At 35.6% G+C, this 23889-nt stretch overlaps 1 protein-coding gene across 1 annotated transcript in view; it reads left to right on the top strand.

The window, feature by feature from the left end:
• LOC130675283 (1-phosphatidylinositol 4,5-bisphosphate phosphodiesterase epsilon-1-like) overlaps positions 1-23889 on the top strand; it is a 213501-nt gene that overhangs the window by 142313 nt on the left and 47299 nt on the right. The window contains exons 8-10 of the mRNA XM_057480844.1: positions 225-682; positions 809-1097; positions 7909-8114. Of these exons, the coding sequence (XP_057336827.1) occupies positions 225-682; positions 809-1097; positions 7909-8114 (953 nt within the window). The remainder of the gene's footprint in view (positions 1-224; positions 683-808; positions 1098-7908; positions 8115-23889) is intronic.

Genomic DNA, 23889 nt, shown 5'->3' with positions numbered 1-23889 from the left:
ATCACCTCTGGAGACATCAATACGTCCATAAAAGTCAAATCGATCATAGTTATCATTACACACAGGAATTCATATGACGTCTAGTTATTGATTAATATATATTTATAGACTACTTCAATACAAAACATTTATCTTTTTATATGATTTAATGAATTCGTTTCCTTGAAGATTACTCATTATAAGACTTGATAATTAATTATGAACTTTGTTCTCTCTTATGTTAGGTTCTCCATCATGGTACGACTTTAGTTCATTGGGATTATGAAGGAGCTGGAGGTTCACGAACGGCACTAGTGTACGCACGCGTTGATCGTGCTTGTGGGACATTAGTATGGGAAAAACCAACATGGAGTCCATTAAAAACACCAGGATTCGGTGGAATCTCATCCGAATTTTCATTAACAGTAAATCCTGAAGAGTCTGTCCCACCAATTCTTATATCGAAATATACATCTCTCCAGACAGAATGTGCGTCTATTAGTCTAGAAGAAGGTTATTTGGATCTAAATTCCGTAAAAGAAGTTATCATTGGCTGTTGTGATAAAGATAGAGAAGTAGAACTCCGTGGTATCTGTAAAAGATACGGCCTTCCCGGTTCTGACTCTTGTATCGGCCTGATGTATGGTTCAAGTCTATCTGATAATCGGATCATTTTTTTTCTCGGTCCACCTGCTTTAAGCAAGTACGTATAAAATTTATTGATATAATCAACAATGCGTTTTAACGCCAATATACTTTCCTATATAATCTTAATGCTTGTTTATTAGTTTAGTTATTTTTGTTCTTTATCTTATTGTTTTATAAATAGACTTTGGTACATGGGTCTTTGTTGGATTCTACGAGGTTTAAAACGTCAGCAACAGTTAACAGACAGACGATCTCGGTGGTTAAAAGAAAAATATCTTCAATTATATTTTGAGGAAGGCTGTGTCGAACCAACGACAGCTGATGCAATCAGAGTCTTTGGTGGACGAGATTGGTCTACGACTGATAGTATTGGCACATTATCACCCACGAATAGTGGCAATCTTCGACGGCGGACTCCTAAACCTGGAAAAAAAACTAAATCAATTAGTAACATACACGGTTTAACAAAGGTTTATATCTCATTACTGTTATTAAAGAAATAATTTTGGTAATTGTGCAGATAATAGGCTCCACCTATTTTTAATTAGCAACGATCTAATTTTTTACGTATCACTTTTGTATTTGTTTCACTCACAAGTACATGGCGGATTCAATATAAAATTTTACTTTCCGTATTTATTATATTTTTATGAAAATTTCCATTGATATTTATTAAATCTCAAAGTTATTTGTTAATATATACAATGTAACTTAAAACATTAATTCGAAGAGAATTGATTTTTAAGTAAACTATCAGAATGATTAAATGTTTCAAGTACCATGAATACTATCAAAATCAGTAGTGTCGTCCCGAGTACTCCAATGGACTCATCACTAAGTCTGATGTTGACGTATCCTGCCTTTATACTACCTCTTACTAGTACGAGTGAAGCCAAAACTATGTAGTGAGCTTTACTGTATTAGTCCGGTAACAACCAGAAGCGGATAGTAGCGTACCCCGCTCTATTTACTTACATAGTATGTAATTAAATAGAGATAAAAATAACTGAAATGCATCGATTCAAATTTATTCCAAGCTCATGATTTATTTTTTAAATTTTAGATACCTCTTTTATACTCTACCTTCTATCTTGCGGTGGTAAATAAATTATATTATTTTAAATGAGAATTATTTACATGGAGAGGAATGAAGCTCAACATATACAAAAAAATACTGTCTTGTCATCAATTTCTATTAGATCTTTTCAAAAAATCATAAATTATGATAATTTTTATGAAAAATTGGTAGAAAGTAATAGGTACGCAGAAAAAATTGTAAAGTAGTATAATAATTTTTGAAATCTTTGATTTTTAATAACCCGGGAAAAAATGATCAGACCTGATCAGACATGAACAGGCATGAGTCTTCAGGCCTGATCAGACATGAAAAATGGCCATGCCTGACCAGGCCTGATCAGGCATGTTCAGGTCTGATCAGGTATGTTCATGCCCATCCGGATAAAAAAATTATATATAAAAAATGGCCCTATATAATTATATATAATTATGTGTAACTATATTCAATTATACATGTATATAATTATCGCTATAAAAAAAAAAATAAAAAAATTCGGGCGTGTGCAGGATTTGAACCGTGGACCTTGCGCTCCTAAGTGTAACTCGCTACCCACTGACCTAAGAGATTTAGTTGAAAAGTAAGTTTCGTATGAACTTCAAGTAATAAAAATCTTATACGTGATAGATTCTTGGTCAACAAAATTTTAGATCTATGAGCAGACATGAGCGTATTTAACGCTTCAGACATGAACAGGCATGATCAGACCTGACTGTATTTAACGCTTCAGACATGAACAGGCATGAACAGACATGAACAGGCATGATCAGGTATGGACAGGTATGATCAGGCCTGAGTGTATTCAACGCTTCAGACATGAACAGGCATGAACAGGTATGATCAGGCCTGATCATGTCTAATTTCAGGCCTAATCATACATGAACAGGCATGATCAGGTCTAATTTCAGGCCTGATCATACATGAACAGGCACGAACAGACATGACCAGGCATGGACAGGTATGATCAGGCCTGAGTGTATTCAACGCTTCAGACATGATCAGGCATGGACAGGTATGATCAGGCATGAGCGTATTTAACGCTTCAGACATGACCAGGCATGGACAGGTATGAACAGGCATGATCAGACCTGACTGTATTTAACGCTTCAGACATGAACAGGCATGATCAGGCCTGAGTGTATTCAACGCTTCAGACATGAGCAGACATGAACAGGCATGGACAGGTATGATCAGGCCTGATCATGTCTAATTTCAGGCCTAATCATACATGAACAGGCATGATCAGGTCTAATTTCAGGCCTGATCATACATGAACAGGCATGGTCAGGTCTGATCATTTTTTCCCGGGAACCAACAAATATGAAATATGTTATGGTATGAAAGTAATATCAGAATAAATTTTGAAATTTTATAACTTGGGAGTAAAGTTTTGATAAACCATTGCTATTAGTCGAAATGTAAATAAAAATTACTCTATGTTTCATATAATAGTTTTCCAATGATGGATTTACAAATTTTTTATAATTTTGTATTAAAAATTAAAGTCAGCATAAAAATTTTTATTTTTAACAGTATTAAATTCGAAATAAATTTACTATATTTTACCCCCTTAAGCTCCTTTGTAAAATTTTTTCTACAAAAAAGTGGTTTTTTTGTTCGATGTTCTATAAATTTTATAATTTTTGATCACACAAAAATTAAATAGAACTAACAATTACAATTATCACAATAGAATAACAAAATTTGCAGATTTTGTCATGATATTTACATTTACTTCAATTTTTATTATTATTGTCTGGGTATAAATTCTCGAACATTAATTCAGTTTGAAAATACTAAAACTACCCTGGCGGATTTTAATCACGGTGAAAACACCGTGGAAGTGTGAACAACGTGGATCCATGGTGGGTTTATGCCATTTTACCACTGGTAAACACGGTGTATCCACTGTGATTACGTGGTATATCCACCGTGATTCCACGGTGGCTTTTTGCTATTTTACCACCGTGGTTCCACGGTGTATCCACCGTGATTACACGATGTAGCCACCGTGGTCCCACTGTGTAACCGATTTTCTGGGTACACCATGGGACCACGGTGGCAACACCTTGTAATCTCGTTGGTAAAATGGAGCAAACCCACCGTGTTTTCACCGTGATTCTAAACCGCCAGGGTAGTACAATAAAAATTCTTAAGATTGAAAAAGTTTTAGTTTTGTCAGTTGATAATTCTCATTATATGTTTAATAGAAATTCTACTTTATCAGTGATGCAAAATTTTTTTTGCCAGCATAATAAAATTTGTGAGATTTAAACTGATAGTTACTCAGTTGAGGAAAAACACTTATAGAAAATCATTCAAGTTTAAAAAATTAATAACAGTCTTTACACCCATTTAATAAAATTTCATTGAAATGCAGCTATTTATAATTTGTCGATAATAATCTTTGTTTGTCTTCAAGTAATTTTTACAACGGTGCTTAATCAAAGTGGTCTTTTGTTCTGAATGTTCGGTTTTGGGTTATTTTTCTGGTCAATACTTCGCGGAAATTCATTCAAGAAGCATCTACTTTATTTAGCAAGTGTCAATTATTCACTCAAGTTTTATAGGATTGTGTAATTGTGAAAATCTTTATTTTTATTGATTTTAATATTATTATGCTTATGAGATTTGTTTGCAGAACTACTTGTATGTTTGATAATAAATTACACACTCACGAATAAGAATGTTCGAAGGAACGAAGTCCCTGAGTGTAATTATTAAATATATAGTATGCACGACAGTTCATACACACATAAGAGTGTAGAGAGTATGCGCGGTAGCGAGTGGGTGAGGCATTCCTAAGTCAGAGGTCATACATTACGGAGGTATTGGGTATTTAGCTTTCGGGCCTGAGATTAGGTATGAGTCACCATAATTATATAGCGTGCTATTACATCGTTGTACTTGTATATCATTTTCTCTAAACTTGTAACAATATATATTAGGGTGGTCGTTAAAAATTAAATTTTCTCAGGCGCCTCATAAAAAGCTTCTTTTTAGTGAAAAAGTACGTGGGGAATTTGGTTTTTTCTTTTTAAGTAAAAAAGAACACGTGCCTCAGGACGATCAAAGTTCATTTTTCGATACAATCGCGGTTTTTTTTAAATATCTCATGAAATATGCAGATTAAAAGAAAAAACTATAAAAACAATTTTGTAGGAAATTAAATTCTTGACAAAAAAGGTCATGTTCATTTTTTTTTTTAATGTGTATTTATGAAGATATTTTAAAAAAACTTTTTTAGATCTTATCAATTGAGCATTTTAAGGATTACGAATGTCAAAAATAACGTTTTTTCTTAAATATAGACAACTTCGTAACTCGAAACATATCAATCCTTAATGCTTGTTATAGTTTCTACATACTTAGAAAAATGTTATTTTCAAAATTTGTAATCCTTAAAACGCTCAATTCATCAGATCTAAAAAAAGTTTTTTTAAAATATCTTTACAAATACACATTTTATATAAAAAATGAACATGATCTTTTGTGTCAAAAATTTAACTTCCTACAAAATTGTTCCTATGATTGTTTCCTTTAATCTGCATATTTCACGAGATATTTAAAAAAAAACCGCGATTGCATCGAAAAATGAACTTTGATCGTCCTGAGGCACGTGTTCTTTTTACTTAAAACGAAAAAACAAAATTCCCCACGTATTTTTTCACTAAAAAGAAGTTTTTTATGGGGCGCCTGAGAAAATTTAATTTTTAACGACCACCCTAATATATATATATATATATATATATATATATATCTGTCTAGTTAAACCAGAGTGTTATCGTTTGTAACCTTATCAATTCACCTGCTTCGATAATACCATAAACCTCAACAAAGAATACATTATACTTTTTCGTATTAATAAAATAAAAAACTATTTGACGTAATGTTGTATGTAATAAATGTGAATCGCATGGATTTTAATTTTATGAAAAATGAGATGTATTAGTAGATTTCATAGAAATCTATCTTTTGCATTTGTCTTCATGGTGGAATTTTCAAAGAATTTTCCCATAATCTATCATAATTCATCGAGTAGGTTCCAAAAATACCATTGTTTCAAAAGTTTATATATTATGTATGTATGTATATGTATTAGGGTGCTTCGTTTGAAACGAAGATTTTTTTTTTTCGTTCCCCATCAAAAATCTTGTTCTACATGTAAAAATAAAAATTCAGCGAAATCTTGAGCTCTTAATAACAATTTTAAGAACTGGAACAACGTCGTTGAAGTTTTCTCATGCTAAAAGCATGTAAATTTTGATTCTTTTCTTTTTATCGAATGAAACTCAGCCCCATATTCACGTATCTTATCGGTTCAAAGTTTTCTTGGAAGAGGATTGTATGCTGTTTTAAAAAGCCTGTATGTGCTTAGCAGTACCTTCAACTACAGCCCTCGTGGAAGCCTTGGAAGTCTAATTTCCTACGAAATTAGTGGTTTTTTGTTGTTAACTTGTAAACAGTTGACTTTTGGGAAAAAAAGTAGAAGAAATTGTTTGTAGGAAATTTAGTCTTCTACAGAAAAGTTCTTATAAGTCAAACCTCTAAAATCAATATTTAAAAAGATATATGAACATTAACTAAGTAAAATTCTATATTTTAGCTAAATGTCAAGATTAACGGTTTTATAATTAAAAACCATTACATAAACCATGATTTTTCGAACATAATCCATATGTTAGGTCCCAAGGAAATTGAAAATTCGAAGGAGATTCTTCAAACCTGTGTTTTAATCATTCAATTTTTGAAAAGAATTGCAAATGAGGTTGGTACTTAAGAACAATTTCAATGAATAATTACGGGCATTTTATATTTTATATAAATATATATTAATTGATACTTACCATAAGTTAATAACTGAATATATTTTATAGTATTGAACATTAACATTTCGTTAAAATTTTGAATTTTACTTAGTTAAAGTTCATATATCTTTTTAAATATTGATTTTAGAGATTTGACTTATAAGAACTTTTTTGTAGAAGACTAAATTTCCTACAAAAAATGTCTTCTACTTTTTTTCCCAAAAGTCAACCGTTTACAAGTTAACAACAAAAAACCACTAATTTCGTAGGAGATTAGACTTTCAAGGCTTCAACGAGGGCTGTAGTTGAAGGTACTGCTAAGCACATACAGGCTTTTTAAAACAACATATAATTCTCTTCCAAGAAAACTTTGAACCGATAAGATACGTGAATATGGGATTGAGTTTTATTCGATAAAAAGAAAAGAATCCAAATTTACATGCTTTTAGCATGAGAAAACTTCAACGACGTTGTTCCAGTTCTTAAAATTGTTATTAAGAGCTCAAAATTTCGCTGAATTTTTATTTTTACATATAGAACAAGATTTTTGATGGAGACCGAAAAAAAAAAAATCTTCGTTTCAAACGGAGCACCCTAATGTATATCGTATATGATCATATATGACCAGACATGGCTAATTTTCATATATGATCATATATGGTCAGACATGAACTTTTGTCCCAGGTAAAAAGTAAAAGATCAAAAGTAAAAATTATTATTTGTTTCAATAAATTAAAAAAAAATTTTGATCGGATATTTAAAATAATTTAAATAATTTGTATTACGCTAATAGTACATTTTGTTATCGTAAGACGGTAAATATTGCATCCTAGCGACGCAATATTTGTCGTGTCAGTTATTATAAGCATAAAATACTTTACAATTTTCATTATGCTTAATACAAAACGTATGATGTACAAGAAAGAAATTTTTGTCAGCAGAATTGAAATTTTATTATGCTTCAATATAATTAGTAGCAACACTTAAAACATAAAATATTGGACTATCATTCGGTTTCAAGTTTAGTCGGCTAGCATATTAAAAATTCGTGGATTTTCACATAACATTTCTTGGAATTTTCAGCTTCATTTTTCTCCGTGTATTTAATTAGCTTGGCAAAACAACGATGACTTTACTCTATTTTTCTAACAGTATAAAGAAGCATTGTTTAGCCATTAATTTTATGGTTTCAATAAAATCGACACAATTTTCATTATTTCACTGTCAAACTGAAAATATTGAGTGAATTAATTTATAACTATCATGATTATTAATATTTTAAAACTTTGAAAAGTTTGGAGCCGTGAAACAGCATAATTACCTTAATTTTCAATATCTCAGGTTAAATTTTATTATACTAATTAGTATATTAATTATTAAAACTGATTGTAAATTTAGGAATTGAGTTTGAAGCAATACGATTCATCATCCTCGGACGGTGGCATTACAGCAGCTCCATTGCGTCATATTACCGGAAGTCGTGAATCTTTAACAAGAATTGCACCTATCTCTCCACGATCTAGCCGTGACCGTATTCCACCACGTAGTCCTCCTGGTTCAGCTGAACGTATCTCATCAAGTTTGCCCTATTCCAGTTTACAAAGGTATGTATGTCTATAAATACAACACATTCATAATAGAATATAAACGCTAGTGAGATTCTCATCTAGAAAGTTTTTAGTTAATATCTCGGGGTATAATACAATCACAAACATACAATATTAGTTACTATTTTGCTTATTAATCGATCTAATAGATTAGGACATTACTGAAAGGGATGAATCATGATTTCTATTTATAAAAAATTCCGGCTTCTGTAGGGGTTGAATCTGGTTTCTCTTTATTGTAAGTCCTTCCTGCTATCTACTGTGCTGACCCAGGCGTGTAAACGGGTATGAGTAAATAGTATATTTATTGAAATATGGGGTTTAAAACTTCCATGGTAAATTTTATATAATTTTATAAGATTTTATGAAATTCTATATAACTGAAGAACTAATAAATTTAGAATAGAATATATACCATATGATAAATTACATTGTTCAAAATTGAAGATTGCTAATGAAACAATAATATAATATATATATATATACATATGTAGCGTTACTACAATGAGAAGTGATCGATTAATTTTAGCAATCCGGGTCGAACATTGATGTATCCGTTCTCCGTCTTTACCTCATTTATAAAGACACAATAAGATATGCCGCTGGACTGCATACACGCAATTAAACATTTTCTATTGTATTCTTACTTTTAGTGTGTTACATTCGTTCGTTAGGTCAAACACGTGCGTTACACAGTGTTCAAAAATTCTGCGCGTTCTCATATCGTTTTGCCGCGAATATTTTGTCGTGTTGCCGATAACTCGGCGAGACCGTTATTTTCATTCACAATTATTTATGTGTTAATTTGTTTGTGATTTAATTAGTGCAGTGATTTCTCTATCATCATGCAGTTTTTTATCGTTTATCGCCATTGGTGCGTTGATGGGCATTTTATGGACGCTATGCCGCATCAGTGTAAATTCGAGGAACCATTAGTGCAAATCGAGTGGTAATGAAAGTTTTCGCGAGCTGTTATAAAAAAAAATGTAATCAATTCTCCGTGCAGTGAAGCGTATAACTTTCTTTCCGTTGTCGGAAATACCGTCCAGGATCAGGCCAATTCACCATCTGCACATTCCTGAGCCGTGCGTCATCGATAATCTTTCGATAGCATAGTCCAAAATCACAGACATCTTGGTGGGTGATATCAGGCTCTGAATCTGACAGTGACAAGAAAATAATATCTAAGTCATCTGACGAAGACACATTCAAATCCCAATCATTGGATTGGTCGTCATTTACATCAGTGAAATTAAATATGACCGTAAATATGAAAGCACCCCAATCCAGTACGGGAAACTCAAAGCAATGGTTTGCGCAGGTTAAAGCGCAATTTTTAACGCACCAAGTGACAACCGAACGTGCCAAATTTGACTTGGTGAACCCTTTGCTCGACACTCACGTTACTGCATTAGTCGAGTGGTTAATTCTTGAGCCTCCTGCAACAGCTCCGTACAACGATCGCTAGGCAGCTCTGATAGAACTCTTTTCAAAACGGACGAAGCTAGAATTACACAGTTGCTGGATGGAGAGAGGTTAGGCGATCGAACTCTATCGCAGCACTTACGCACTGTTCTTTCGCCTCTGATTTAAAATAATTTAGCTCATTATTTAAGATATTCTTGAATTCAATTGAATTCAAATTCGATAACAATTAAATTTTAATAATGTTCAATATTTTATTATTTCAAAGTTTTTTCGTTTTTTACATGCATAAAACTTATATGGTGTTACATTCTGGCTTTTCAACAAATGAGACAGAATATTGTTAAATTTACCAGGTTAACGTCGTTAGGGTGTCGATAGACCCCAGGTGCGTCAGCTGTTGACCTTCTTTTATTTTATGCAAAAAAGTTTATTGACCTACCATGATGACGATTATGGGCCCCATCACTCGCCCCAAGTAATCCCTTTGATGCCTCCTTTGAACGCGAACAAAACGAGCCCCGAAGACTCAGTTCCTTCGTAGAGGAAAGCAATTTTAATTCATCGATCAAACCACCAGAGCTCGAAGGCTCAACAACACAAGAGCTCGAAGGCTCAGCACCACACGAGCTCGACGGCTCAACAACACACGAGCTCGACGGCTCAACAACACACGAGCTTGAAAGCTCAACAAGAACTTCCTCCGACTTAATTCTCGGACGACCTTCGGTGAAGTCCGTGATGACACCTCGAACCCCGCGATCGAGCTGTACTGCACTTCCGCTTCTCGACGTGGATTTTGGATTCGGAAATGAAGTGCTTAGGCTGCCGGTATCAGCGCCCAAAACAGGTGAGAATGTTAGGCTGCCGGTGACGGATCAAGCCAGCATGTTTGTGCAGAGTTCTTCGCTCTACTAGATCTTGTGATCAACTGCCTTGTAATCGACTGAATTGTAATCGACTGACTTGATTCTGTCATTCCTTGGTATTATACATTTTCAAAAATGTTAACGTTGCATCTCAGGTTTCCTATGAGAGAATCGTCGTGGCCCGGGTCTCATGCATTGTCATCTGTTTAGACTATCCGCGAGCCACGGCGACTCTTTTATCGCAAGAGATTTCCTTTACATTGTTCCCGGTGAATAAAAATAATATCGCCAACAAAATAACGATTTATTAATTTATTATTTAATTATGATTCTAAGAAGGGTCGAACCGTTTATTCGCCTACTGCGGCGAATAAATAATTCGAGACTTCAAAAAAAAAATTTCTAAAAATTTGTATTTAAATTTAATTAAAGCCAGAACGTAACAATGGACTTTACTTTCATTTATTTTATTTTATTTTAGTGCACTTAACATCTGCCTTGCACATTCTGGGTTTGTAAACTCCAAAGTTTACAACTCTAAAATAACCTAATAGTTATTGGCGTAAACTAGTAGGGTAAGTGATTCATAACGCATCGCGGGTGACGGATTATGACTTACCCTACATGTTGCGCCCACAATTTTATTCAACTCATATGCGCTTTTCACGTCTTATTAATCGCTTCAAAAGCGAAGTCTCAATAGCTATTTAGTGACATGGTGAAAAAAACATTCGGCATCGCAATCTTGGCTACTCAATGGGTAACAACAGGGAATTGTTATTACCCAATATTTAGTAAGAGCTCGAAAGATAGTTACATTTATTTTCATTACGTCACAATGGCCGGGATAGTAGACATCTTTCTTGCGTTTTGACAAATAATTTTTCACCAGTCGGTAAACGGCCATTTAGGGTTCGCATTTTAGGCATGATAAAACGTGAATACCGCGCATGAGTTGAATAAATGGATTTTTCAAGGCCTTTCGCTATTGTTGCGCAAGCGACCACACAGCTGCAAAGGCTTAAATTATAAACCTTTCTCTATATTTTTTGTTATATGGCCATGAGCCTTGCACTTAATAAGAAAAAAGTTCACCCTATATTAAGTCATAAAAAATAAGTAAAATTTTGTTTATGTTAATGTAGTCCCACGACCCTAGCGTCCTTGGGACTTTCCTTCCGGCATTTTTACTTGCTTCGTCGCTTACATCTTCTTTGGGCCCATAAAGAGCCTGCCTACGACTCTCCTACGCACCATCGTTTCTAAGCGCTAGCCAATTACCGATTCCTCAGCCCTTTTTCGATGTCTGATCACAAGGAAAGCCAATAGTTGTGTCCGAGTTCATACTTCCTAGCTAATTGCCACCCTCGCAAAAATTGTAACTTAGATTTTAAGCTATTTTTATGTAGTCAGTTATCTCTTTGAACTTGTAACAAGCAGCACGCTTCACTCAAAATAAATCTGAATTAAACTTATAGTCAATCCTTGCCTTCATTTCACTCGTCGCCTCTTTTGGTATTGACTACTCGTTAGTACGTAATCATATAATTGCAATAAAACAATTCCGGTTCAAAACAGTCACCTTCGGGGATTCGTTCCAGGTATCGATGATATCATCAAAACCCGCTGGTTCTCACGCTTGCCGAAAGAAAAGATAAAGTTGCTACAGCAACTTCATCATCATCAACCGCCGAACACGGCGAGATTACCGCTCTGCACCGATAAATCGCGCAACTCACGAATCAAGTGAAAAACTTGAAATTTGAACGTCGTATATCCAGAAGTCGATCATGATCACGTGTTTCGAAAAATTTTGACTTTTGCTGGTACCATTACAATCATGGTGAAAATGTCCGATCATGAATTCCTGGCTGTAAATGGTAGGGAAACTCAAACGAGAATCAGTAGAGGCGGTTGATGATTCACAATCGATTTCTCGCCGTCTGTTCATCAGAGACCGAACTACGGGAACAGAATATCCAGTAGATTCCGGCTCCAATTCGTCAGTCTTTCAATGTGGCTGGCTGAAATCAATCAGTACACCCATAGGTTACTAATTGTATGCCGCGAACGGCTCCATTATTCAAACCTATGGTTTAACATCGTTAAAATTAAATCTTCGACTTCGCCGTGAATTTTAATGGAATTTTAGCATTGCTCACGTCACTAAACCGATTATAGGTGCAGACTTCTTCAGTTATTATAACTTGCTAGTCGAACTAAAATGAAAATGCCTTCGATGGCATCACAAGTTTACCTACACCCGGAAATTCTCACACGACATTGGCAGAAATAACTATCAAAGCAGTCGATGGTAATTCTGCGTATATGGAATTATTGAGAGAATTTGCTGATATTACAAGATCTGATGCTACTCAGCGTCAAACGAAAGAGCTTCCAACGGTGCATCACATACGAACGTCACTTAGACCGCCAATTTCGTGCAAAGCAAGACGGCTGGCTACTGATAAGTTGAAAACTGCACAAGCCGAGTTCCGTAAATTAATCAAGAAAGGTATTTGCAGACCGTCCAACAGCGCCCGGGCTTCACCACTTTATTTTGGACAAAAGAAGTCCGGAGAATGAAGGCCGTGGAGTGATTACCGTCCACTCAACGATCAAACGCTTATCGATAAATATTTGTTGCGTTATCTTGACGACTTTGCCGCATTTTTATACGGTAAAAATATATTTTGCAAAGACATTTTGGTAAATACCCGTTGCACCAGAGGACGTGCCGAAAACAGTGATCATTACACTTTTCGGATTATTCGAGTTCTGGTATATGACGTTGAAAATGCGGCTCAAACGTTTCAACGATTTATTGACGAAGTCAGTCGTGACCTTGATTTTGTCTTTCCATATGTTGACGAAATTGCAATCGCATCTAACGACGAAAAGGAACACATGGAACAGATAAAATTGTATTCAAGTGTCACCATGAATACAGACTGGAAATTACTGTACCGAAATGGCAGTTTGGTCTACCGAAAGCAAAATTTCTCAGCCATCTCATCACTAAAGATGGAATAAAGCCTTTACCAGAAAAACCTGAGGCTATTGTCAATTTTGAACCTCCTACTACCGTAAAAGCTGTTCGTCGATTTCTTGGAAAAGTGAATTTCTACAGAAAATTCAATAAGAACACTGCAGAAATTCTAGCACCGGTTAATAAAATTTTAGACGGACCAAGAGTCAAAAGCTCTTATCCAGTCAAGTGGACAACTAAACTTTAAGAGTCTATCGAGGAAGCGAAACGCACTCTCGCGGATGCTACGTGGTTGGTACACCCTTAAATCGATGCTGACTAGGCAATATTTACTGACGCATCTGAAATAGGAATTGAAGCCGTATTGCAACAAAAAGTGAATATCAACTGGCAACTACTGAAATTTTTCAGTCAAAAAGTGTCCCAGTCGACCCAAAAATTTTCGACCTATGATCGCAAGTTAAACGCCATCTACGAGACTGTTACATACTTTCGGCATATCTTCGAAGGTCGGACTGTTACGATCTAGACCGATCACAAGCTGCTTCAGTACGCTTACAAACAGTGCACCGGAAAAGCATTGCCTTGGCAATTTCTTCGACTCGATTTTATCGGTCAATTCATCACCAATATTCGACATGTGTCGGGTACCGACAATATTGTCGCTGACACATTGTCACGTGTCGAAGGAGTATCTACCGTAATCACGTCACAAGAACTTGCCGACGCTCAGCAAAACGACGATGATCTTTAGCAGTTGTTACGTCAAACAACTGCTTTAAATTTGAAGACAATTCGACTCGATAATAGATCTGCACTGTAATGTCAGGTTCAGTGCGTCTATATGTTCCAGAGCCGCTAAGGAAGAAAGTGTTTAATTCACTGCAGTTGCTAGCTCATCCCAGAATCAAAGGTTCGCTCAAAATCGTCTCTAAACGATACGTCTGGCCGTCGATTAATAAACATCGCCATGAATGGGCTAATTCTTGTATCGATTGCCAGAAAAATAAGATTCAGAGACACGTCTCATCACCGATCGCCAGTTTTGAATCTCAACTGAACGATTCGAGCACATTCACATCGACTTGGTGTCTTTAAAAACGTTAAGAGGTTTCAATCAATGTTTGACTATCATCAACCGATTCACTAGGTTTCCTGAAGCTGTCCCATTATCCAATAAAACTGCAGAGACAATAGTTTTTTTTTTTTTTTTTTAAAGAGCGGTGGAAAAATCTTCTAAAAGACACTGGACATTTTTAAAAGAGCTGCGGGTGTTGTTCCAGTAGTGTGAGATTTTTACTCACTAAAAAAACCTCCTCTCTTACTACCTCCAGTTGGAGGTGATCAGGCTGGAACTGCTCTCGCATTACTTCAGCCTGATCCGTTGTTAGTTCTATAACATCGTCTTGCTGTTTTTCAGTTGTTTATCAACACTTCCTCTGTTTTCTTTGATCGATGTACTGTCTCCGCAAAAAATGCCACCACGTCCCAGTTGTTCTTGTTTTCCAGCATATAGCAGTCTATGTTGTCCGGTGTAATTGCTGCACCAATAGATTCGGATACCGCTATGCGCTTTTCCGTCCACCTTCTACATTCGAAGAATATTTGTTCTGCCTCATAATTTTTGTTCGTGCAGGAATTGCAGTCCGTTTTCGCCTTTATTTTTATTTCATACAGATACGCATTAAACTATCCATGATTAGAAAGCATTTGCGTCAAGTAGTAATTACTTCACCATGCTTTCTGTTAACCCAGTTTTTTATGGAAGGAATAATTCTTGTGGTACATTTTTCAGTCGTGGTCGCACTCCACCTTTGACTCCAAGCTTCAAGCGTTTGACGTTTTTCAGCTCTCCGCATCTCGTGAGTCAACGTTTCTTTTTTACGTCGTTCGTGTGTTCGTATTCTCTCGTTAGCTAGTGAATCCATTGGTAGCACTCCAGCAATGACAAGGACAGCCGCCTCAGATACTGTTCGGTAGGCGCATGCCACCCTTATCGCCCCTCTACGTTTCACTGCTGCCATCTTACGTCTGTATTTCTCCACCGATAGCTTATCAGCCCACAGTTCTGCACCGTAAAGCAGAATGGAATGTGCTGCGCTGAGTAGGATCCACTTTTTCGATCTTTGGGGACCAGAAGTATTCTTCATAATTCTTGAAAGGCTTGCAATAACTCGATTAGCCTTTTCAGCCACCTTTGAGAAGTGCTCGTCAAATAACAGTTTTTCGTCAAAAATAACTCCAAACAGAGACAATAGTACATGCACTATCACTACACTAATTATCTCACCACGGATTACCGAAACGCATTACCTCGGACCAAGGTCCGTAATTTGAATCGTAGTTATTTCAATCGTTAATAAAGACGTATGGAATAAAACACCTACATACCACACCGTATCACTCGCAAGCCAATGGTCTCGTCGAACGTTTACATCGTCAGCTAAAATCAGCACTTTTGTGTCATCAAGAGTCATGGTATGACGCATTACCAACCGTTTTGCTGGGCTTACGCGCTGCTTGAACAGACGACATACAGACGACACTGGCTAAATTAGTATACGGTAAGCCTATCCGATTACCCGCTGAATTACTTACTCTCACTAACAAAATTACGTCTCATGACATTGTCGATACTCTAAAACGTTATTTTAACTTATTGGCACCGGCCGAAATTTCGCGTCACGGCAAGCATTTTGTTTTCGGTGTAGATACATTGGTACTTGCAGTCACGTGCTGGTACGGAACGACCAGGTCGGACTATCTTTCTCACCGCTGTACAAAGGTCCATATCGTCGAATAACCCGACACGATAAATACTTTATCGTCGATTTTCGTGGACGACAAATCGCCATTTCCGCGGACGACAAATCGCCATTCCGTGGACAGATTAAAGCCGGTTTACGAGGCAAGCTCAGTCAACACGACGACGTTGACAATAACCTCCCAGCCGAATAATAACAGAACAGCCGAGACCCGAAAACGTAGTGTTTGGTTTAACAAAGATCTAAGAATCGGCCAACATCTATTTTTCCTACCCCTAAATGATAAGGGTGACCCACCCCTAAATATTTTTTTTTATTTTTTGGACAAAATTTTTATTTTTTTATAATGTGGCATTGAAAAATACATACAACCCTAAATTTTCACTCTTCTATCACCAACCCCTATTTTTTAATAGTCATTTTAGTAATTTAATCATTTTTCATCGCGCTCGATAACTGATCAATTATCATTTGGTAAGTTATCCCCACCAGTTGAGCCTAACATTAAATTGAAACTTTTTGAGTTTATTGGTCTGGGTTCGATTCCCAGTTCGGGCTATCTATATTTTTCTCAGTAATCTATAAATTGTCTTATTGAGAAGGCTAATTGTAAGTTTTAGGTTTCACTATATTCAAAAATTGGTGTAATACCGTACGATGGACGGTGTGGCTCAATAAGTTATAGATTAAATTGAACAGAATATAGTAGAGTACCGGATAGCTCAACTGGCAGAGCACTCGGCGCGATACCGACATGGTCTGGGTTCGATTTCCAGTTCGGGCTATCTATATTTTTCTCAATTTATCTATAAATTGTCTTATTGAGAAGGTTAATTGTGAGTTTAGGTTTCACTAGATTAAAAATTTTTAAATATTGAATAATTCACTATATTGAGAATAAAACAAAATTTGGAAAACCCAAAAGTGCACGACTCATAATGCTTATTCATTCTGAAATAATAAAATAATAATAAAAAAATGACGGGAAGCACGAATAAATTTCAAATATATATACAATTTTCTTTCATTAAAAATTGGTGTTTTTTTTTTTATTATATTAGTATTTTTTTATAATTATGAAAGAATATACTCAAAATATCTCGATTAATAAAAAAAAAAAAAAAACAGCTGTACTAGAACGGTAATGCGCAAGCTCCCCTGGTGGAATAAATGAACGTATAATGTATAGATATTTCACCATCTATGTTAATTTTACATATATATATATATTGTAACGGGTTTTTTTACCACCGGGGATCTACCGGAGTGAAATCCGAATACACTTACGATTTTTGGCAACCTTGTTCAAAAATAATTAAGTTGGGCGCCAGGTGATTTTATAATCACCAAATAAACAATTATCAAAAATGTCGACTCAGGGTGGCGGATCGGGGAAAAGTCAGGCACTTAAGATTACGATAAATAATTGATCAGAATTAAACAAAATAATTAGTCGTATATTAAACACAAAATAATAAATTGATCGGTATCACAATTAAAATTATCGGTTACAAAAAAAATTATAAATGCCGTTGTCGGCTTGACTCGATATAAACAAAACAAATTGATCGTAGTTGATCGGAAAACAAATCAGTTCATTGCTCAAAAAATACACAGGCGGTTGACGAAAGTAAAATAAAACTTATTTTATTTTTCACACAAAATACTTGACGAATGACGTCAGAGTATTGTAAACGTAAGACTCGACTGCGGTACGACTGAGACACGGATAATCCGTAATTCTCAGAATTGCTCGATAGAAATAAAATAAAATATAAAATAATATTTTATTTCGGTGACACGTTTAATTGCACGATCATATAATTTTTTACGCGTAATTAATTATTTAATTAATTATTATTACGTACGCACGGCACTTATTTATTAATTATTGCACTCGTACACTTTGTTCAGATTCGGGCCGAGCTTCGGCTTGTTCACTTGTTCAAGAACTCGGTTATTAAGGGTCGAAATTAATTGTCGCGATTTATTGTTTCTTGATCAAACTCGGATTGATCTTCAGTCGTAATTCAAATTGGTCGTACGCCGAAATCGGAAATTGTTCAGAGTCGAATTGTTCAAAAATAAAACAAACGTGGCCGTTCAGTACGACGTCTATCCCGGATCTCTCGTGACAATCAATGCGTTGGATCGTTTGCTCGGTCACAGTCGGAATTTTCGATGCTAGAGGTCACTAAAATTTGCTCACCGGATAATTATTTATTAATTCAAATAATTTTCAAACCACGGGTCGATGTCGAATTTTCCTCATGTTACAAAACCTCCCCCCAGACATTGACACGGGGTTTCGAGGTGTTTGGTCGATTTGTTCGCGTTGATCGGCGGTTGTTCTTCGTGGTCGTTTTTCGGTTTGATCGTCAGGTTGAACCTCGTAACCTGATTTACTTGTTCGGTTGGTCGTTTGATCGGTTCGGTTCGTTGTTTGGCGTTTGTCGATTGATCGGCGGTCGTTGTTTGGTCTATTGTTCGGCGGTAATCGGTTGGTCGACGTTCGTTGTTCGGCCTGGTCATTCCTCGATCTTGACCAGTATCGGTTGCAAGTCCAGCAAGTCGGGTTTGGGCCGTTTTCGGCACCACAGGACCAGCAATATCCAGATCGGCGCGGTTTCGGGCAGTCATGATGGCCATGACCTGCTTGTCGACAGTTGAAGCACTTACCACGCAGCTTCAATTCGATTGTTGGTCTCAAATCGGCTCGTTGGCTTCTCGGGGTCGGTTTCGGCGATATAATCGATTTCGATGTTGGTGGTGGTTTCAGCGAATTTATCGGTGTCGATTTCGGTGGTATTTCCAATGTCGGTGTCGTCGTCGGCGATAATTTTAATGTCGGTGTCGTTTTCGGCTGTATAATCGATTTCGGTGTCGTTTTCGGTAGTATAATCGAGGTCGGTGACATTTTCGATGTCGGTGGTGGTTTCGGCGAATTTATCGGTGTCGCTTTCGGCGATAATGTCGTAATCGGTGTCGTTTCCGGTAGTATTTCTGATTTCGGTGTCGTCCTCGGCGATGTCATCGGTGTCGGTATCGGCAATATACTTGATTTCGGTTTCGTCAATTTGATCGGTGTCGGACTTGACGATATCGGTGTTGATATCGGCGATATTGTCGGTGTCGATTTCGGCGATATACTCGGTGTCGACGAAATACTCGATGTCGGTGTCGTTATCGGCGATGTTATTGGTATTGGTTTCGGCACTTTTATCGGTGTCGGGTTTGACGATATCGGTGTTGCTATCGGCGATATTGTCGGCGTCGATTTCGGGGATATACTCGGTGTCGGGGTCGTTGATCGGGTTGAACCATCCGATGCATAACCACTGCTCGAATCAGTGTCTTCTTTTATCGATTTGTTCAGTGAACGTTGTTTACAACTGTTCACGGTCGTATTCGCCGCTGGTTCGTCGTTGTTCGTTATAAATCGGTTGGTTAACGGTCGTTGTTTGTCATCGATCGATGAATCGGCGGTTGTTCCTTTATCTTCGTTGCTCCAGGACGTGTCGGGGTGTCGCTTTCTTCGTAACGCACGATATAGTCGGTCACGTCGTGATTCTTCGGTTCCTGAAACACTAGCATTTAGTGTAAGCAGGAATTCGCGTATCTGCTTCAATTCTAAGTCGTTAATCCATTCGTAACCGGATTCGGATCCTACCGAACTCGGTGTATGAGCTTTCTGCTCACGCAGTGCAGCAGCGGCAGCTTCCTCCTGGAGGCGGAGGGTTTCAAGGTGTCGGGCGTTCTCTTGTATTTTGGCCTCTAGTCGTTTTCGCTCAGCGGAAAGGCTAGCATGTTCTTTCATAGCCTCAACGCAAGTATTGGTCGAACTTTTGCAAGAAGACGGTGTCGGTGAAGCAAATGACGTCGTTCCGGTTCGGAAAATCAGGGGTGGCATGATCGATATCGGTCGTTCTTCGGTTGTTTGATTGTTCTGAATGGTCGGTATCAGTCGTTGTTCAATTGTTCGGTTGACACGGTCGGTCAATGTGGATATTTGTTCCATGAATCGATTGTTCTGCCATGTCGTGTCCAGATTGGTCGGTCGAGTCGTTGGCGGTGAATGGAACATCTTGGCGAAGTTGATCGAAAAACTAGTCGAGTCGTAAACGGTTTGTTCGAAATCGTGGTCGTAATCTTACGTAGATCCGTGCCTTCTGACCTTTCGAGCCCCACGTTGGGCGCCAAAATATGTAACGGGTTTTTTTACCACCGGGGATCTACCGGAGTGAAATCCGAATACACTTACGATTTTTGGCAACCTTGTTCAAAAATAATTAAGTTGGGCGCCAGGTGATTTTATAATCACCAAATAAACAATTATCAAAAATGTCGACTCAGGGTGGCGGATCGGGGAAAAGTCAGGCACTTAAGATTACGATAAATAATTGATCAGAATTAAACAAAATAATTAGTCGTATATTAAACACAAAATAATAAATTGATCGGTATCACAATTAAAATTATCGGTTACAAAAAAAATTATAAATGCCGTTGTCGGCTTGACTCGATATAAACAAAACAAATTGATCGTAGTTGATCGGAAAACAAATCAGTTCATTGCTCAAAAAATACACAGGCGGTTGACGAAAGTAAAATAAAACTTATTTTATTTTTCACACAAAATACTTGACGAATGACGTCAGAGTATTGTAAACGTAAGACTCGACTGCGGTACGACTGAGACACGGATAATCCGTAATTCTCAGAATTGCTCGATAGAAATAAAATAAAATATAAAATAATATTTTATTTCGGTGACACGTTTAATTGCACGATCATATAATTTTTTACGCGTAATTAATTATTTAATTAATTATTATTACGTACGCACGGCACTTATTTATTAATTATTGCACTCGTACACTTTGTTCAGATTCGGGCCGAGCTTCGGCTTGTTCACTTGTTCAAGAACTCGGTTATTAAGGGTCGAAATTAATTGTCGCGATTTATTGTTTCTTGATCAAACTCGGATTGATCTTCAGTCGTAATTCAAATTGGTCGTACGCCGAAATCGGAAATTGTTCAGAGTCGAATTGTTCAAAAATAAAACAAACGTGGCCGTTCAGTACGACGTCTATCCCGGATCTCTCGTGACAATCAATGCGTTGGATCGTTTGCTCGGTCACAGTCGGAATTTTCGATGCTAGAGGTCACTAAAATTTGCTCACCGGATAATTATTTATTAATTCAAATAATTTTCAAACCACGGGTCGATGTCGAATTTTCCTCATGTTACAATATATATATATATATATATATATATATATATATATATATATTAGGGTGGTCCGTTTGGAACGACTATTTTTTTTTTCTCGCTCCCACTGAAAAATATTGTTGTAGACATTGAAAAAAAATTCTCTGAAAGTTTTAGCTCTTAATTTTAATTCTAAGTACTTTACATTTGATTTTGAAATTTTCCCATTTAAAATACATAGGAAAGTTGGGATTTTTTTTTTAATTCTCTATAACTCAGCCGCATTTTAAGTTATCGGGTCGCCGTTTGCGGCATTTCTTAGGTAATTTGATACTCTTCAAAAGTTTCCTTAATAGTTTTACTCTGACTTTAATTGTTTTTTCTGTATCGGTTCTGAAAATAATTTTTTTAATAATAATTTGGGTTTTTAGTTGATATTCACTCAATAACGAAATTTACAGAAAAAGTGCAGATAACGATTTTTTAGGAAATTTTATTCGCTACAAAAAAGGTCTTCTTAGTTAAGTAGCTTAAGTTCTCCGTTCACGTGATATAGGGATTTTAGTAATTTTGTAAATAAAATATTCGTCAAAAATTTTTCCGAAGTTCATCAATTTGACCCCTTTTGATTTTAATGACTGGATTAAATTAATGAAAGGAAAATTATTTATTGATTTAAAATTGAAATGAAATAGCATTTGGTGGAATTTTTTGACAAATATTTTATTTACAAAATCACTAAAATCCCTATATCACGTGAACGGAGAACTTAAGCTACTTAACTAAAAGGACCTTTTTTGTAGCGAATAAAATTTCCTAAAAAATCGTTATCTGCACTTTTTCTGTAAATTTCGTTATTAAGTGAATATCAACTAAAAACCCAAATTATTATTAAAAAAATTATTTTCAGAACCGATACAGAAAAAACAATTAAAGTCAGAGTAAAACTATTAAGGAAACTTTTGAAGAGTATCAAATTACCTAAAAAATGCCGCAAACGGCGACCCGATAACTTAAAATGCGGCTGAGTTATAGAGAATTAAAAAAAAAATCCCAACTGTCCTATGTATTTTAAATGGGAAAATTTCAAAATCAAATGTAAAGTACTTAGAATTAAAATTAAGAGCTAAAACTTTCAGAGAATTTTTTTTTCAATGTCTACAACAATATTTTTCAGTGGGAGCGAAAAAAAAAAAATAGTCGTTCCAAACGGACCACCCTAATATCTATACTAATAAATGAACAGCCGGTTTTTTTGACCGCTTATAACTTGCGAACTATTGAACCGATCGAAAAAAAATTTATACCATAAGATGCAGCGTGTATCGGAGAAGGTTTTAGTATATAATATATAGCCGATTACTTATCCGGAACCCAGTTTTTTAATTTAGAAAAAATTAATTTTTATTTATTCAATTCGATTGTCATTTGTTAAAAAAAAAATAAATATTTCAATTTCTATGGTTATATTTATCAAAAAATCACAAATTGATATTTAGTAACTAAAAAGGTTGAAAAATATTTTTAATAATGCATTTGAGTGAAATCATAGCTATTCGTCATCAATACATTAGGGTGAATCGATTATATGAGTAAGTAATTTTAGTTAATTTCAAAAATTGATAAAATAAAAAAAGTTAAAAAAAATAACTTACTCATACAATTGATGATATTTTCTAAAAGTTTCAAAGGATTTATTGTAAATACATACGGGTTCCAAACTCATAACGGCGTTGAGAATTTCGTTTTTACACTATCGGAGGGAGTAGTGCGAAGTTCAACTTTTGTCATTCCACGCTTGACCAAAGAGCAGTCATTAAAATTTCACACTAATCACGTAAAAAATATTATTTATCATTAAATTTGATGTATATATTATTCATTCGTAAGTACAGACCAATAATTTTAATTATTTACAAAGATTATCACAGTTCAGAATGCCATGTCGTACAATGATGACTTCCCAATCGTTCAGGACCCTGATGTTACAGAGTGGAAATTTATAATCAATGATATTGCTCAAGTTAAATTTTCCGATTATTGTGTTATTGATGGTCTTCCGATTTATCAGGTGGAAAAATGTATCACGGAGTTTGAAAATGATAATGAATAAGACGGACTTGATAAATTTTAGAGTTTAAATATTCATATTATTTAATTACAACCTTTAATTTAATTTATTATAATTATTATAATTACTTATTGATAATCAATAATAATTATATTTAAGTTATTTTCTGTTAAAAATAAAATATTCAACTAAAAATTTCCTGAAGATCAAATCTTAACATATAAATATAAATTAAATAAAAAGAAATGAATTATTAGGATCCGACATCATTTATTAATCAAGTTCAACACATGAAAAAGAAAAGAAGAATAAAAGAACAGTACGTATTATGAACAATCAACTCCACTTATTTTTTATCAGTATTTTTTTTCCAATCCAGTGATAGCTGCTTCTGTTTGTTAAGCCTGATCAGCTTTTTAGCGAGTATATTCTCTATAACTT

The sequence above is a fragment of the Microplitis mediator genome, chromosome 10 (genome assembly GCF_029852145.1).
Source record: "Microplitis mediator isolate UGA2020A chromosome 10, iyMicMedi2.1, whole genome shotgun sequence".
Taxonomy (NCBI): Eukaryota; Metazoa; Arthropoda; class Insecta; order Hymenoptera; family Braconidae; genus Microplitis; species Microplitis mediator.
This window is presented reverse-complemented; position numbering and strand designations above follow the sequence as displayed.